An 18,960-nucleotide genomic window follows, 5' to 3' on the forward strand; every position below is an offset into this window, starting at 1 on the left:
AAAAGCACCAGCCTATGTGAGTACCCACGTTCCTGGCCACCAGAAATGCCGGCGCTTTTTCCTATAGTGTGCAAGCGCGGCCACCGCTGATGGATTGTAGGGTGGTCGTAACCCCTGCATATGAGCGGCGTATAATGTGATGGAAAAATGAATTCAGCCAGCACAGGAAGCAATATGGACAATCACAATACATTAGCAAGTGCCTTGTACTAACTTGGTTTACGTGATAAACGCCATTTAAAGGCTGTTTCACACAAGCGAGTCCATTGCGGGAATCGCGCTCGGATCCTCCGTTCTGGACTTGCAGGAGCGCACGGCGTTATTATGATTATCACTTGAATGGGTCCAAGATATGGAGCGGTGCAGAGCGGAAGCACGGGAGAACTATGGACCGCCTCCGTGGGATTTCATTCCACCAGAAAAAAAATTGAACGTGTTCTTATTTTTTTGCAGACTGAATGTTGCGGATCGTCGACCCATCCACAAACGGCGGGCACACGACCGGTGACCGTGCTTTGCGGACCGCTATTTGCGGACCACAGCACGGGGCGCACACGGTTGTGTGCATCAGCCCTTAAGGTTAGCAATATCTGAAGGAACATGATGGTTTGATGTGTAGTATGTACATTCCAGCGTGTGACCTCTGTACACCTGATTACCCTTCTATAAGACACATGACACCGCCACATTACACCGACACACCCCAACCAGTTTCTACAACAGCAATGACATTCAAGAAGCGATCCGCAAGAATTAATTTGCACGCGGGCGGCCATTGCTTTGGTGGCAGCAGAATATCTTTCTCACAGTGGATTTGAATGGACACTGTGTAATACTTAATACCTCCTGTGGAGGCGCTGCAGGGAAATTGAACAGATTTCCCCACAGATCACAGCTGATCGCCGGCGGTCCCGATAGGAGGATCAGCTTATGGTCAAACAAGTAGGGATTGTCCAAAGCGGAGAGCCGCCTTTAATTGGAATTATTATTATTTTTTAAACTTGGTTCACACACAAGGTGAGAAATATGTCTACCTGGCTCGTTAACCATTTAGACACCAATATTTGGACCAGAATCTATGTGTGTAAAGCCAGCCCTTAGGGTTTAGAAAAGTAACGCCAATAAAATCTATTTATGGTGCCTCTGTCTGTGGGCGCTTTGTTTGGGCGCCGCTTTATGTTCTCAGACGGCCTGGCTACGGAATAGACGCAGCAAGCACCATCATGTCCGCTCACTAAGCCCACACAGTGGTTTTTTGATGTTTCCTCATCAGCAGAGTCACTTCCCCCCCCCCCCCCCCCCATGCCAATGTTCTCTCTCAAAAGAATTTCACTTATTAGGCCAGGATGACTTCTGCTGAGCTTTCATACAAGGCAGCGCCCGTTACAGCGGCCGCCATACTTGTGCTGTATGTGAGCCTCGCCATTCTTACCCAGCTGGACTGAGCAGGGTATGGTGAGAGGGATTCAGTGCCCACATGCCACCCAGTCCATATGAGTGACTGCAAATCTGGTAAACCGGCAAGAGGATTTTGGAGGCTGTCCATAACCAGTGCCACACATTCCTCAAATTAGAGAAATTCAAGGGGGTCCCTCCTTCACTCCCATTAAGGCAACTTGCCATCAGATTTTACCCCTATAAACCATTCCCACCACGCTGCATGACATAAAGGGCAAGATGCCAGTTGGCACTGAAGTGTCCGCTGGGCGTAGCCAGACCTTCCAAGTGTCCTGCAGTATTATACATAAGGCAGCCCCTGCTCCTTTCATTGACGTGGAGGATGCTTTAAACCTCGTACACACTTTGGTGGAGAACCGGCGCTTGTACAGTCAGTTATCCCTTCCAAAACACTGTTGATCTGCGCATTCGCCAGCCCCACTCGCTTTCTCATTGATGGGGACCGGCACATGCACTGAACAGCCTGTTGATAGGGTCTGAGGCATCAATACATTGATTGGGACCAGCGCATGCGCAGTGTGTTTTCCCTTTTGTGGGCTGGTCACCCCCTTTCTCATTGATAGGGCTCAGTGGATAGGGCTCAGTGACAGCCTGTGCATAGGGTCTAAAACATCATCACATTGATAGGGACGCATGAGATCAACGGCCTGTGGATAGTTACTGAGGGATCATTACATTGATGGGGACCAGCACATGCACAGTGTGTCTTTCCTTTAGTGGGTATGGAATCATTGTCATTCTGTGCATGCGCCGATCCCTACCCCGCTTCTGGAGTCACCCGCTTTCTCATTGATGGGTGCTCATGCACGGAACAGCCTGTGGATAGTGACTGAGGGATCATTACATTGATTGGGACCAGCGCATGCGCAGTGTGTTTTCCCTTTTGTGGGCTGGTCACCCCCTTTCTCATTGATAGGGCCCAGTGGATGAACTGACAGCCTGTGCATAGAGTCTGAAGCATCATCACATTGATAGGGACGCATGAGATCAACGGCCTGTAGATAGTGACTGAGGGATCATTACATTGATGGGGACCAGCACATCCACAGTGTGTCTTTCCTTTAGTGGGTGAGGAATCATTGTCATTCTGTGCATGCGCCGATCCCTACCCCGCTTCTGCAGTCACCCGCTTTCTCATTGATGGGTGCTCATGCACGGAACGGCCTGTGGATAGTGACTGAGGGATCATTACATTGATGGGGACCAGCACATGCACAGTGTGTCTTTCCTTTAGTGGGTGAGGAATCATTGTCATTCTGTGCATGCGCCGATCCCTATCCCGCTTCTGGAGTCACCCGCTTTCTCATTGAGGGGGGCTCATGCACAGAACGGCCTGTGGATAGGGGGTGAAGCACCATCCATGTCCATCAACGGAACAGGCTGGTATATCATCCGTTTCTTAAACCTAGTGTCCTTTTGGCATCTGCCAGGCTCCTATTTTGATATACCCCTTTTTTACTATATAGTAAAGTTTAGTCAACTGCCTTTTTAGGCAAAAGTATCTTGCAAACAATGGCAAAAGCGGTATACTTTATTTTTGTACCATGGGTGTCTTATGTCACTGTCACAACTTTCCATACATCAGCCATGCTCCTGATGTAGACGTCAGACATGATGTGAATAGAGCCTGATTTGGGCACAGTAAGGCGTGTACACTGCATAGTACTGTGTATTTGTTGTGCTGCCATAATGTACTTTTTCTTCCTGAGCTGTTCTTCCTGTCTTGCAGACACTGGTCTGACGCGGCCACTGACCTACTTTCTATTACAGATGTGCCCGTCTGCATGGCATCATACCTTTACCAGCCGGGTAGTTGGGTGCTGTCATACATGGAAGGTGGGTAGTTGAGTCCTGTAAAGTAGGGCAGGTGGGTACAACTAAGAAGTAATGGCATATCTGAGAGGCAGGCACTGCAGGTAAGTAGCTCTGACATAAGCTGTGGCCCAGTTCCCAGACGTACTACAGAGTAGAGCCACCAGGACTGCGGGTATGGATGCTAAGACTGTGTCATCTGCCACCATGACGCTCTTCTACATGGACCACAGGTATAATCTACTTCATCTCATAATCCCACAGACTGGCCCTGAGGCTTGTCCTGCTTAACCCTGTAATTACCTAACTTTTCAGTCTCCTCAGTGATAGCCCAAGCCTCCGGTAGTGGCAGGGTTAATCCGCAGTCGTCCTCCATAGGGGATCACACATGGGACTCCTGCTAGACTTCTCCAATTAACCATTCCTTAATGAGGGATTACACATAGACCTAGTCACTTGCCCAGATCACCTCGTCTAGCACTCCATCTGTGCAGGCGGCCATTGCTCCATGGACAGCACCCACACATCACAGTCCATTCTGACCTGCGAGAAGCTGAAGCGTTCCCATAAAATAGCACTAGAGGAAATCAGGCTGCCGGAGCTGAGACACAGGGGCTTTGTGTAATAATGCCAGGGCATGGCATGTGACTCTGACCACACAATAAGCCTCACAAAAACAGAAGAACCCATTGCCAATGTAAACACAAGACCTTGGTGAAGGACCACTGAAAACCCAGGTGGCACAAAGACCTAAAAGCTAATCTCATGTGCCCCCATTGCTTCCTTGTGAGGAGATACAATGTTTATAAGTTTGTTACAATGTTTCCCTTTTGGTAAACACTCAGGCTTGGCATGCAGGGCTCACTCAGGCTTGGCATGCAGGGCTCACACAGTCTTGGCATGCAGGCTTCACTTACCATGGTCTCTCTGGGGTCCTGCTTGAGGGTGAAGGTGTTCTTGGGTCTGGGTAGCATGGCGTAGTATTGCAGGATGTGTTCAGAAGACAGCTACAAGTAGAGCACAGAGTAGACAGGCAGAGTCAGCTCCTGTGTGCTGCTCCCATGGCGACAGTATAAAGAGGACTTTGTTCTAGAGCGGAGTGCTACAGAATAGGTTGGGGCAGGGGGAGGTAAGAGGACCCCCCTGCCCATGTAGGCAGTGATGGAGGACAGGGCACTGCTGCTGTGACTGAGGCTGGCAGGACTGTGATCCCCAGCCTTGTATTTAGCAGGGATTCCCCCCAGCAGTGTGGGGGTGTTGGACCTCCGCCTCTCCTCCTTCTGCTGCTGCTGCTGCTGCTGCTGCAGTGTCTGATCACCATAGTGAAACTGACACTGTAGCCACATGTAGTCTCAGCCTCTTAAAGGGACAGCGGTGCCAGACGGAGCCGTGTGTCGTGCTCCTCCATGTGCAGTGTGTTAGGACGCCTTGCACTTTATATTTCTGTTAAGAATTAAGTATTCGATAAAAAAACTTTATGCTGTTCTTTTATTATTTAGTAATAATTATTGTTAATATATATTTTTATTTTACTAATTAAAGTCAAATAATTACCCCACTCTATTCATGATGTGCAGCAGTTTAGTTGCCCCACTTTGTCACTGAGGTCCAACAGCATATCTGCCCCACTCTGCTTCTTATGTCTGGTGGCTTAGTTGCCCCACTATATTGATTATATCCAGCGGCTTAGTTGCTCCACTCTGTTCCTTTTGCCTACTAGCTTAGTTGCCCCACTCTATCCATTATGTTCAGCAGCTTCTTTGACCCAATATCCATGATGTCCAGTCACTCAGTTGCTCCACTCTGTTCCTGATGTCCAGTGGCTTAATTCCCCATCTCTGTCCATTATGTACAGCTGTTTAGTTGCCTCACTCTGTTTCTGATGTCCGGTGGCTTAGTTGCCCCGCTTTGTCTGTGATGTCCAGCAGCTTAGTTTCCCCACTCTATCCATTATGTCCAGCAGCTTAGTTGCCTCGCTGTATTCCTGATGTCCAGCAACTTAGTTGCCTCACTGTATACCTGATGTCCAGCAGCTTAGTTGCCTCACTCTGTTCCTGAAGTCCAGCAGCTTAGTTATCTCACTCTATTCCTGATATCCAGCAGCTTAGTTACCTCCCTCTATTCCTGATGTCCAGCAGCTTAGTTACCTCACTCTATTCCTGATGTCCAGCAGCTTAGTTGCCTCACTCTATTATTGATGTCCAGCAGCTTAGTTGCCTCACTCTATTCCTGATGTCCAGCAGCTTAGTTGCCTCACTCTATTTCTGATGTCCAGCAGCTTTGTTGCCTCACTCTATTCCTGATGTCCAGCAGCTTTGTTGCCTCACTCTATTCCTGATGTCCAGCAGCTTAGTTGCTGCAGTACCCAAGCACTCAGCAGTTTCTACTTCGAAAACAGCCTCCAGTTTGATTTAAAAAAATGGCATTTACACCTCCTCCTTGACTATCATTAGTATGGACCTGTCCCACAAAAACGAGGGTGTCTAGTGCCAGATTGCCTAATATTTTGGACTTTCTTTTGTTATATTACACCATTCTGAGCAATTTCTACAAAAATGTAAGTGGGCGGCCATTATAAATGGTAACCTGGTTATTTCTTATGATTTATGAGAACATTTCACGGTTTCGTACAGAAGTAAGCACCAGACAAGCAGAGTCTCTATAGCTTTGGAGGACGGATTTATCATTTTTTACTCTCCTGCTATATTTAGATCTCTGTATGGATTTTACCCGCACTTGGACAGTGGATTTGAAATCTTAACATGTCATCTTTCATTCTCTGTAGAGCAGGCTTAAACCATAACTCGATTAAGCTCTGTGTTCAGTAGAAGGAAATAATTCCTAATTTGCAAACACGTTCTCGTAAGTTAATAGGAAATCTTGGGCCTGGAATGTGGAGTTTGCCCGGTGTCATAAGGCTGGTGCTTCTTGCAGGGACTTTACTCTTTTTGTGGTCACACACAACAACATTAAATTCTTGACCATTAGTGATGAAAGGAAATCTCGTGTAAGTTAGTGAGGGTCTGGTCCTATGAATTATGGCTCATGTCCTTATTGTGGGACTACATTTGCTTCCACATCAGATTTGGAGCCTAAAAATGTACGCAAATTTTTTTTTTCAGCCGTGAGACCTGTGCACTGGAATGTCTCATGAGGCATGAAGAATGGGTCACTTATTAAACGCTTTTTTTGACTGGTTTCACATGGTAGCTGCTTTGAGTATTTACTGGTTTGATGGACCGTTTTCTCCATGGTGGTCACTCATTTAGTTCCTGGAGTTAGGGTTTTGGAGCTTGAATCTCTGTTGTCCAGTAGATTATCGTTAGAGTCGGTCCACAGCACCTTTTAGAGTCCACTTTTTCAGTGGTTGTCAGTGGTTTTGCTGCCACCATTGTAGGAGCATTACCCTCATGGCCGGTGATTGGGTCACCTACCTTCATCCTTGTGACAAATGAGATGTGTTGGATCAGATGAAGTTCCCCGTACTGATCTTTTTGGCCAGAACTGGAGGAAGCACTGTGTGTGGGCTCCCGATGATCACCAGGGGTAAAGCAGATTCCACCCCTGCCAATAGTAGACAGCTGTGCTTCGGAGTCAGCTCTCTATTCTTCATCTTGTCCCTGGTCACTCATGAGGTCCAACATGGTCATGCACTCATTCCACATCTCCTTGCGTGAAAAGTGAAGGGATTGCTGAAAACTTTCAACGATTATACTATGTTCAGGAGATGAGATTTCACAAGAGTTTCACTGACCTATCTCTAACACCATAATTGACGGCTCATAACAAAGAGCACAGAAGACATTTCTCCTGAGAGGACATCTACCTGGTGGTGACATGCCAAGAATAGGCAATGCTCTGGAATCTGACACTCCTAGACCTCCTGTATCCCATCCTATTATGGAGCCTCGCACCACACACATCAATTATTTAGGATTAGTGACAGCCCCATAGTGTCATCGTATATTATGTGTATTGAAGTCCTCTTCTAGAATGTTGGCTCTCAGATGAGATGTAATATCATAGTGAAGTGCAGTTCCAGTCTCTGGGAATTGAAGAGCACTCGTCAGCAGGTTTAACCCTAATAAATAAGGTATACTTCCTTGTAGGGTTGATCTTGTGAAAATCTGTTGCGGCATTCCTGAGAAAAGTGTATTTAATCCTTTAGGCCAGTGACACTCAACCTGCGGCCCTCCAGCTGTTGTAAAACTAAAACTCCCACCATGCCCTTGCTGTAGGCAGTCTGAGCATGCTGGGAGTTGTAGTTTTGTAACAGCTGGAAGGCCGCAGGTTGGGCATCCCTGCTTTATGCATGTTAGGGCTTTGGTGCACTGAGGCCCTTATTTGCATAAAGAGTTTAAAAAAAAATACAACGATTTTCACAAGACAGGAATCCTATTGATCAGCTGAATAAACCCTACTAGATTGTGTTGATCCTGCTGGCATGTCCTGTCATGGCTTCTGTTGTGTTCGCCGTGACACGGTTTTCGTGCATGCTGTTGCCAGCAGCAACATGTTCTTCCCTTCCCTGTTTGGTGCTGGAGGGGTTAACTATCTGGCTGGTCGGGGTCTAGGTGTGTCCTGGGTGTGGCCTCTTGGCTCTTTATATCCTGGTGTTGTGAGTCTGAGGTCAGTTGCCCTTCAGCCTTTGTGTTAGCTGGAGTGTTGCTTCCTAGATATACCATCTGTCCAGTGGGAGGGCCTCCTAGCTAGACACCGATGTCACCATGATGTCTCCCCTTTGTTCCCTCTGTCTTTTTCCCATCCTCACTTTTTGTATTGTTTGGTGTGGTTGGTGTTTTGGGTGTGTGTTTATGCCTAGTTCGGTTTTCCATGTCTGGTTTGTTTGGTGTTGAATTCCAGCATGGTTGCTAGACATTTCTACTGTCTATCTATTGTGGCCTCCGGAACGGGGTGTCAGGGTTCCCCGGAGGGGCTGTCCCTTTTCTTGTAGCTAGGTCAGTGGAGACTCCTGTTCATCCGCGTCTGGGACGAACAGGTCGTCTCCTGCTCCTAACCTCATTGCAGGGATCTTCAGGGCGACTCAGGGTCTGAGGTTCCTGGATATGAGCTGTCCTACCTTCTGGGTCCGCTCATACTGTAAGGAGTCAGGGCCAGGATTAGGGCGGCATTAGAAGGTGACCTGCTCCCTTTTCCTGGTGTCCAGGCCTAGCTGCTTCGCCGTTTTGCTACGCTATACGGCGGGGAGTTTCCCCCACTCCCCACCATGACATGTCCTCATTAAAGGGCATCTATGACCTGGGCACATGTAACAGGTCAGCCAGTGTCATGAGCCATTTCTAAATAATTTTATCACCCAGACCACCCCTTTCACATTTTCATCTGCCTATTGAGCTCAGTGATTGGCTGCAGTGGTCACGGGGCTTCAGCACTTCCCGTCCGGTAGGCACCTGATTGGCCAGGATGGGAGTCGCCACACTGGAGTGGCTTGACTGTAAACTGATAAGTTCCCCATGCTTTATACTGCCCCATTCAGCTGCTTCTTGCACAGTCTAGTTCTTGGCTTCCGCTAGACTGTCACATTCCGCAGTAAGAAAATAATCTCCTAGCTATTTTTAATCCAAATGATGTCAGGGCCTCTTGGGAATGCTGGGGTTAATAGGTTATGGCAATAACGAGCCGTCAATGAGCTGCTCCGCGTTTTCCAATTTCTACCAGGGAGGACTGGGAGCGCACGCACAGGCTGCAGTTCCGTTCTGGCCGCGATACTATTGAGGAGGGGTCCGGCCTGGCCCCGTCTATACAGAAGTCATCTGGAAAAAATCAGCACACATGCCTCTCTCGCCTGAAGCCATCCGATTCCTCCACACCATGAAATTGCCGGATACAAATTTAGCCTGGAAACACGTGCCAGAGCCTTCCCGTCTCGCCTGCACCCGCCGTCGTAGTGCTGCGCTGCCGCCAGGCTCATAGCCCTGTGTTACAGCCGTTCTTCTGGCCACCATCTTGTTTTGGAAATGGAGTCCGGCCAGTTGTAGCATTAAACATTGGGCAGTGTGGGTGAAGGGAGAAGGACTCCTCCGTGAGGATCGGAATGCAGGTTGTATCTTAGCCAGGACTTCAGAAGAGAAGGGGTTAAAGGGGTTATCCTACAATTCATGTAAAAAAATTAAAATCAGAAAGTCTCCGTGTTTTGTGGATCCGTGTTTGCAGACCAAAACGCGACTCGGCTGTGCCCACGAGGCCTTATACTTATCTGAACCGTTGAGATATTTGCAAAAACTTTGGAAAGACCTCCGCGGAGGACATACATTTTACAGAGCCCATATTATTAAGGCAATTTTTTAAGGAATCTGATTTCGGAAACAGCAATCCAAACCCTAATCAGCTTCCTCCATGGACAATCACTCCACATTGGCAGAGGCAGGTCCTCCATCAGCACACATGCTGAGAATAGGGCGCCATTACTGAATATAATCAGCACTGACCTGGTAATACGCTTACGGTAGTAAATTAAGGCGGCACATGAGTTAAAGTAGGTATAAAGTGGCACACCCTTTATAGAGGGGCTGTCACCTCTCCTGACATGTCAGTTTTAGTATCTATTGTATTCCCCATGTAATAAAAATTCTGGAGTAGCTATTCTTGCAACTCTTTGTTGTGTCATTCCTCTATTATTCCTACTATAAGTTCACAAATAAATTGCTAACAGTCTACAATAAATGTCCATCTGGGAGTTACCAGTTGGGGGTGTGTCCCTGCAGCGTTTTACACTGGCAGCACTGATTTGGATAATGTCAGAATGTGCACTGGTAACACCCATCAGGACCTCCATTTCAAATTGATGGCAGTTCATTCCTAAACTGAGAATCATAAAGGAATGGCACATCATTGTCTCCTAATTATTGCGAAATATATGTATGACACGGAGGAGCCAAATATGACTTGTTCTTTTTTCCACTCCAAAAATAGCTTCAATATTTTGTGTTGGAGTGATGTTATTTTGGACCGCACAATGACTCCATTGAGTTCTACCATCCCGGATGATCTCTGCACTAAAAATGCTATTAACCCCGGTTCTAGTGATTGGTGGGGCTCTAATGTGTTCATAAACTGGTGTATCTAAGAGTGAGGCTGTCTGCTGAGGCAGTGTATCCAAGCCTATTGTGTCTAGTACTGTCTGCTGAGGCAGTGTATCCAAGCCTATTGTGTCTAGTACTGTCTGCTGAGGCAGTGTATCCAAGCCTATTGTGTTTAGTACTGTCTGCTGAGGCAGTGTATCCAAGCCTATTGTGTCTAGTACTGTCTGCTGAGGCAGTGTAGCCAAGCCTATTGTGTCTATTACTGTCTGCTGAGGCAGTGTAGCCAAGCCTATTGTGTTTAGTACTGTCTGCTGAGGCAGTGTATCCAAGCCTATTGTGTCTAGTACTGTCTGCTGAGGCAGTGTATCCAAGCCTATCGTGTCTAGTACTGACTGCTGAGGCAGTGTATCTAAGCCTATTGTGTCTAGTGCTGTCTGCTGAGGCAGTGTATCCAAGCCTATTGTGTCTAGTACTTTCTGCTGAGGCAATGTATCCAAGCCTATTGTGTCTAGTACTGTCTGCTGAGGCAGTGTATCCAAGCCTATTGTGTCTAGTACTGTCTGCTGAGGCAGTGTATCCAAGCCTAATGTGTTTAGTACTGTCTGCTGAGGCAGTGTATCCAAGCCTATTGTGTTTAGTACTGTCTGCTGAGGCAGTGTATCCAAGCCTATTGTGTTTAGTACTGTCTGCTGAGGCAGTGTATCCAAGCCTATTGTGTCTAGTACTGTCTGCTGAGGCAGTGTATCCAAGCCTATTGTGTCTAGTACTGTCTGCTGAGGCAGTGTATCCAATCCTAATGTGTTTAGTACTGTCTGCTGAGGCAGTGTATCCAAGCCTATTGTGTTTAGTACTGTCTGCTGAGGCAGTGTATCCAAGCCTATTGTGTTTAGTACTGTCTGCTGAGGCAGTGTATCCAAGCCTATTGTGTCTAGTACTGTCTGCTGAGGCAGTGTATCCAAGCCTATTGTGTCTAGTACTGTCTGCTGAGGCAGTGTATCCAAGCCTATTGTGTCTAGTACTGTCTGCTGAGGCAGTGTTTCTAAGCCTATCGTGTCTAGTACTGTCTGCTGAGGCAGTGTATCTAAGCCTATTGTGTCTAGTACTGTCTGCTGAGGCAGTGTATCCAAGCCTAATGTGTTTAGTACTGTCTGCTGAGGCAGTGTATCCAAGCCTATTGTGTCTAGTACTGTCTGCTGAGGCAGTGTATCCAAGCCTATCGTGTCTAGCACTGACTGCTGAGGCAGTGTATCTAAGCCTATTGTGTCTAGTACTGTCTGCTGAGGCAGTGTATCCAAGCCTATTGTGTCTAGTACTGTCTGCTGAGGCAGTGTATCCAAGCCTATTGTGTCTAGTACTGTCTGCTGAGGCAGTGTTTCTAAGCCTATCGTGTCTAGTACTGTCTGCTGAGGCAGTGTATCAAAGCCTATTGTGTCTAGTACTGTCTGCTGAGGCAGTGTATCCAAGCCTAATGTGTTTAGTACTGTCTGCTGAGGCAGTGTATCCAAGCCTATCGTGTCTAGTACTGTTTGCTGAGGCAGTGTATCCAAGCCCATTGTGTCTAGTACTGTCTGCTGAGGCAGTGTATCCAAGCCTATTGTGTTTAGTACTCTCTGCTGAGGCAGTGTATCCAAGCCTATTGTGTTTAGTACTCTCTGCTGAGGCAGTGTATCCAAGCCTATTGTGTCTAGTACTGTCTGCTGAGGCAGTGTATCCAAGCCTAATGTGTTTAGTACTGTCTGCTGAGGCAGTGTATCCAAGCCTATCGTGTCTAGTACTGTTTGCTGAGGCAGTGTATCCAAGCCTATTGTGTCTAGTACTGTCTGTTGAGGCAGTGTATCCAAGCCTATTGTGTCTAGTACTGTCTGCTGAGGCAGTGTATCCAAGCCTATTGTGTTTAGTACTCTCTGCTGAGGCAGTGTATCCAAGCCTATTGTGTCTAGTACTGTCTGCTGAGGCAGTGTATCCAAGCCTATCGTGTCTAGCACTGACTGCTGAGGCAGTGTATCTAAGCCTATTGTGTCTAGTACTGTCTGCTGAGGCAGTGTATCCAAGCCTATTGTGTCTAGTACTGTCTGCTGAGGCAGTGTATCCAAGCCTATTGTGTCTAGTACTGTCTGCTGAGGCAGTGTTTCTAAGCCTATCGTGTCTAGTACTGTCTGCTGAGGCAGTGTATCTAAGCCTATTGTGTCTAGTACTGTCTGCTGAGGCAGTGTATCCAAGCCTAATGTGTTTAGTACTGTCTGCTGAGGCAGTGTATCCAAGCCTATTGTGTCTAGTACTGTCTGCTGAGGCAGTGTATCCAAGCCTATCGTGTCTAGCACTGACTGCTGAGGCAGTGTATCTAAGCCTATTGTGTCTAGTACTGTCTGCTGAGGCAGTGTATCCAAGCCTATTGTGTCTAGTACTGTCTGCTGAGGCAGTGTATCCAAGCCTATTGTGTCTAGTACTGTCTGCTGAGGCAGTGTTTCTAAGCCTATCGTGTCTAGTACTGTCTGCTGAGGCAGTGTATCTAAGCCTATTGTGTCTAGTACTGTCTGCTGAGGCAGTGTATCCAAGCCTAATGTGTTTAGTACTGTCTGCTGAGGCAGTGTATCCAAGCCTATCGTGTCTAGTACTGTTTGCTGAGGCAGTGTATCCAAGCCCATTGTGTCTAGTACTGTCTGCTGAGGCAGTGTATCCCAGCCTATTGTGTTTAGTACTGTCTGCTGAGGCAGTGTATCTAAGCCTATTGTGCCTAGTACTGTCTGCTGAGGCAGTGTATCCAAGCCTATTGTGTCTAGTACTGTCTGCTGAGGCAGTGTATCCAAGCCTATTGTGTCTAGTACTGTCTGCTGAGGCAGTGTATCCCAGCCTATTGTGTCTAGTACTGTCTGCTGAGGCAGTGTATCTAAGCCTCTTGTGTCTAGTGCTGTCTGCTGAGGCAGTGTATCCCAGCCTATTGTGTTTAGCACTGTCTGCTGAGGCAGTGTATCTAAGCCTCTTGTGTCTAGTACTGTCTGCTGAGGCAGTGTATCCAAGCCTATTGTGTTTAGTACTGTCTGCTGAGGCAGTGTATCTAAGCCTATTGTGTTTAGTACTGTCTGCTGAGGCAGTGTATCTAAGCCTCTTGTGTCTAGTGCTGTCTGCTGAGGCAGTGTATCCCAGCCTATTGTGTTTAGCACTGTCTGCTGAGGCAGTGTATCTAAGCCTCTTGTGTCTAGTACTGTCTGCTGAGGCAGTGTATCCAAGCCTATTGTGTCTAGTACTGTCTGCTGAGGCAGTGTATCTAAGCCTATTGTGTTTAGTACTGTCTGCTGAGGCAGTGTATCTAAGCCTATTGTGTTTAGTACTGTCTGAAAGAGCTGCAAACAAGCCTATTGTGTTTAGTACTGTCTGAAAGTGCTGCAAACAAAGTAAATGAACCCTTTGGAATGTCCTGGATTTCTGCATTGATTGCTAATAAATGTGGTCTGATAGTTCTCTAAGTCACAACTAGTACCAACACCATGTACCAGCTCATAACATACAAACCAGTTGTACCGCTCATTTCTTTTATTGAACACAATGAACAAGCATCCACAGTGTCGAGAGAAAGTCAGTGAACTCTTGAATGTAATAACCTGTGTAGATCCTCCTTCAGCAGCAGTCATCTCCACCTAATGTTTCCTGTAGCTTCAAATATGATTTGCACAATGTTGAGGAGGAATTATGCACCATGGCTCCCTGCAGTTGTCCTTCAGTTCTTCAGTATTTCTGGGATGGTTTCCCTGCACGGCTCTCATTAGGTCAGGTCACAGCAACTCCATAGGGTCATTCCACCACACCATTTTTCTATTTCAGGTGTTTTTTTATTTGATTTACTTTGGGTCGTTGTCATGTTGCATCATCCAATGTCTCTTCGGCTTGAGGCTGTGGACCTCTGCCCTTACATTCTCCTGGAAGATGTTTTCATACACCTAATTCAATTGGCCTCCAATAATTGCAAGGCATCCAAGCTCTGAGGAAGCAAAGCAGCCCAAACCATGATGTCCCTCTCCACAAGCCCCAAACCATGATGCCCCTGACACCAGCCCAAACCTCGATGTTCCTTTCACTAACCCCAAACCATGATGTCCCCCTCCACTAGCCCAAAACCATGATGTTTTTCTACTACCAGCCCTTAACCATGATGCCCCCTCTACCAGCCCAAACATGATATTCCTTCCACCAGCCTAAACCATGATGCGCCTGCCACCAGCCCAAACATCAGCATCTTTGTGCTTGCTTTGCTGCCTCCGGGCCTTGTGATCATAGAGACCCCATTGACTATTACTATTATGGTGGCCATCATTTAGCCTGTCTGTGCTACCTTATTTCTCATTCTTGACAGAATCTTTGATGGGGGCTCTTGACAGAACGTCCAACGCACATATGAACCTATCCTTAGATAAAGAGATGCTATATTCTGTTGCATAAAGTTGTGGATGCTCTGGTGCTGTCCGTGGAGAACACGAACTGCTGACACCAATGCAGAGAGGACTATAACATCTGCTCTCTGAAGCCCGACCTGAGATGAAGCTCCACCGGTGGAGCCTGATGACTAGACCATGTTCTCATTCTGCTCATGCTCTTCCACGTGGCTGCTTTCTCCTGTGAGTCACACATGAACCGCTGCTCTGTATCATGGGAAGCGAACGGTTAATGTGGTGATGAAACGGGATCCCCCACATGACTATAACAGGAGAATTATGCAATATCACATCTGCCCAAGTTTATTATGTTTGTGTCTACGGCTCAAATTCTTCTCCAGAGGATCCGGGATTAATTAACCCACAATGCAATGCTTTTAGTCCATGTTTCTTAGGCAATCCACAGGAAAAATTACTGGACCTTTGGACCTCTAGATTAATTCTTAACCTTGGTTTGTTTCCATCCCCAGGGAAGCATGCTTAATGCGTACATTATGCTATAATTTATGTAACCTTATTCAGGGAAAGTAGCATCTTCCACACCTTCCAGCTGCCTGTGGTTTCCCTGCAGACACATCATCGTTGTGGATTTGAATTGCTAGGATTTGGAGGTATTTGGACCTGCCCTTCTGCAGTTTCATTATAAATATGGTCAGCTATGTATAGTCATAGTATTCTGCAAAGTTGGTAGGAGACAACTGGATGAAGGTTATATCTCTATAGGCTTGGCTTCATCGGTGCCATTTCTGGTTGGGAAATGTAGTTCTTCGAGGTTCTTCCAGTTCATGTTGAGGACGGTAGCTTATATATTCACCAGCCCACTCGGAAAGATCTCACTGTAAACATTGGTGTGTATGGGCTGCTATCAGTAGTTATATTTACTTGTGTACCATGCCTTATTCTTTTAGAGCAGGGATGCCCAAATGGTGGCCCTCCAGCTGTTGTAAAACTACAACTCCCACCATGCCCTGCTGTAGGCTGTCCGGGCATGCTGGGAGCTGTAGTTTGGCAACAGCTGGAGGGCCACAGGTTGAGCATGCCTGATCTAGAGGGTCCTAGTGTATCTAACGTTCTCCTGATGGGTGCTGATCTATCACCACATGACTCCCATCCAGCAGTCACTTGGGACAATGGCCTTCTAACACTTGTTGTTTTCAATAACTAAACTTACATACCGTAATTATTAATAATACTTTTCCAAATCACTTTCCTCCAGTTTCACCGCCCTACGAGCTCTGCAGAATCAGAAGGAACCCCCTCCCAGTGAGCTACTAACGTGGTGGGAGATACAAATGAGGAACGATAGGTAATGTGTGGGGTACATGGTAGTTGGTATTGATAAAAGGGGACTGTCGAGCAGCAAGACAGCTGTCAGTGGGGAGGTCATGGCTACGCGAGTGGTCCTCAGTGGTGAACCATGTGGTGGCCAGTCAGGCACAGGTGTGGTCCTGCTGAAATGTGGGAATATTTTTGCCGCCATCCAGTAAGCATGCCCATCAGACCATTGAGGTGAAGTGTTGTGATAGGCGTCAGGCTCCCCGGTGTATCGCTCAACAATTGCATTGATTGATAAAACCACAGCTTATGCCTCAACAGTTCTGTCAAAGAAATGGTATTGTGTTTAATGGGGGTGGGCAATGGGAATAGCAGGTTTGTCCTCAAAGGGGTTCTACCACCAGAAATATGGTTATGTAGCTGACTGACATTAGCGATGCGCCTGTTCTGCCCGCCCCACTCCTCTTGATTGATGCCACGGTCCACCGCATCGTTCACGAAATCCCGCGCCTGCGCCGTTCACTTCTGTCTTCGGCGCAGTGAGTGAAGGCCGCTCTCCTGATGTGGGCTTCCTCACTGTGACGTAGTCGGCACAGGCGCAGTGAGGAATCCGGCACCAGGAGCGCATCATTCACTCACTGCGCCTGCGCCGAATACAGAAGTGAACGGCGCAGGAGCGGGATTTCGTCAACGATGCGGTGGACCTTGGCATCAATCAAGAGGAGTGGGGCGGGCAGAACAGGGGACCTGGGCGGGATAAAGGGTGAGTGGACGGAGCCTCTAGGTGCTGATTTTACACCCACATAGCACCTAGAGGCTCATTAGCATATTATAAAAGTGCTGCAGGGACAAATGTTAGAAACATACTGTTATGTAGTGCTGAGCGCATCGCTAATGTCAGTCCGCTACATAACAGTATTTCTGGTGGTAGAAACCCTTTAAAGGGGTTCTCCGGGAATTAAGAAAATTAAAATACTTAAATATTACTTTATAATAAATATATTCCCAAATACCTTTCATTATTTATTATGGCTCGTTTTATCTAGGGAGCAATTATCAGAGGAAACAAAATGGCCGCCGTCCTATTAGTACATACAAAACTTGTCCTAATCACACAGCAGAACAAGTTACTTCACAACACTGAGCTAAAGAGCCGCCTCATCCTACTCTCTGCTCTGCTTGTCAGGGCTTACGATCCTGAATACAGGTGATAAGAACTTTAGCTGAATCTCTGGGGAATTTAGTTCATGAGGAGACATGAAGTACAGAGAGGACGGACAGGACAGGCTGTGGTAATGGAGACTACATACAAGTGCTGCCGCTCAATATCCTCTCATGTCTCCTCGTTATCTCCATTCCCACAGAGATTCACCTGTATTCAGGATCATAATCCCTGACAACTAGAGCAGAGAGGAGGATGAGGCAGCTCTTTAGCTCAGTGTTGTGAAGTAACTTGTCCTGCTGTATGATTAGGACAGGTATAATGCCTCAGCAGAACCAAATACCACAGTGCAGCACAATATACTGCCCCAGCAGAACCAAATACCACAGTGCAGCACAATATACTGCCCCAGCAGAACCAAATACCACAGTGCAGCACAATATACTGCCCCAGCAGAACCAAATACCATAGTGCAGCACAATATACTGCCCCAGCAGAACCAAATACCACAGTGCAGCACAATATACTGCCGCAGCAGAATCAGACACCACAGTGCAGCACAAAATACTGCGCCAGCAGAACCAAATACCACAGTGCAACACAATGTACTGCCCCAGCAGAACCAAATACAAAAGTGCAGCACAAAATACCGCCCCAGCAGAACCAATACCACAGGGCAGCACAATATACTGTCCCAGCAGAACCAAATACCACAGGGCAGCACAATATACTGCCCCAGCAGAACCAATACCACAGTGCAGCACAATATACTGCCCAGCAGAAGCAAATACCACAGTGGAGCACAATATACTGCCCCAGCAGAACCAAATACCACAGTGCAACACAATATACTGCCCCAGCAGCACCAAATACCACAGTGCAGCACAATATACTGCCCCAGCAGAACCGAATACCACAGTGCAGCACAATATACTGCCCTAGCAGAACCAAATACCACAGTGCAGCACAATATACTGCCTCAGCAGAACCAAATACCACAGTGCAGCAGAATATAGTGCCCCAGCAGAACCAAATACCACAGTGCAGCACAATATACTGCCCCAGCAGAACCAAATACCACAGTGCAGCACAATATACTGCCCCAGCAGAACCAAATACCACAGTGCAGCACAATATACTGCCCCAGCAGAACCAAATACCACAGTGCAGCACAATATACTGCCCCAGCAGAACCAAATACCACAGTGCAGCACAATATACTGCCCCAGCAGAACCAAATACCACAGTGCAGCACAATATACTGCCCAGCAGAACCAGATACCACAGTGCAGCACAATATACTGCCCCAGCAGAACCAAATACCACAGTGCAGCACAATATACTGCCCCAGCAGAACCAATACCACAGTGCAGCACAATATACTGCCCCAGCAGAACCAAATACCACAGTGCAGCACAATATACTGCCCCAGCAGAACCAAATACCACAGTGCAGCACAATATACTGCCCCAGCAAAGCCAAATACCACAGTGCAGCACAATATACTGCCCCAGCAGAACCAAATACCACAGTGCAGCACAATATACTGCCCCAGCAGAACCAAATACCACAGTGCAGCACAATATACTGCCCCAGCAGAACCAAATACCACAGTGCAGCACAATATACTGCCCCAGCAGAACCAAATACCACAGTGCAGCACAATATACTGCCCCAGCAGAACCAAATACCACAGTGCAGCACAATATACTGCCCCAGCAGAACCAAATACCACAGTGCAGCACAATATACTGCCCCAGCAGAACCAAATACCACAGTGCAG

The 18,960-nt window shown here is 47.2% G+C and overlaps 1 protein-coding gene and 1 long non-coding RNA gene across 7 annotated transcripts in view; one reads left to right on the forward strand and one right to left on the reverse strand.

Annotated features, from left to right (window-relative positions):
* Positions 1 to 4,577, reverse strand: part of MTMR11 (myotubularin related protein 11) — a 32,238-nt gene extending 27,661 nt beyond the window's left edge. The window contains exon 1 of the mRNA XM_044272685.1: positions 4,188 to 4,577. Coding sequence (XP_044128620.1) covers positions 4,188 to 4,244 — 57 coding nt within the window. The 5' untranslated portion in view covers positions 4,245 to 4,577. The remainder of the gene's footprint in view (positions 1 to 4,187) is intronic.
* The window catches only part of LOC122922173, a 50,543-nt gene that overhangs the window by 8,470 nt on the left and 23,113 nt on the right, over positions 1 to 18,960 (forward strand). For 2 of the 6 annotated variants that reach the window (XR_006387099.1, XR_006387102.1), the window contains exons 1-2: positions 2,855 to 3,294; positions 15,957 to 16,046. This is a non-coding gene — a long non-coding RNA (uncharacterized LOC122922173). Of the gene's footprint in view, positions 1 to 322; positions 580 to 2,854; positions 3,295 to 13,691; positions 15,352 to 15,956; positions 16,047 to 18,960 lie in introns of those variants that run through there. The other 4 variants (XR_006387100.1, XR_006387101.1, XR_006387104.1 and 1 more) reach the window with 4 other exon arrangements.

The sequence above is a fragment of the Bufo gargarizans genome, chromosome 11 (assembly GCF_014858855.1).
Source record: "Bufo gargarizans isolate SCDJY-AF-19 chromosome 11, ASM1485885v1, whole genome shotgun sequence".
NCBI classification, from domain to species: Eukaryota; Metazoa; Chordata; class Amphibia; order Anura; family Bufonidae; genus Bufo; species Bufo gargarizans.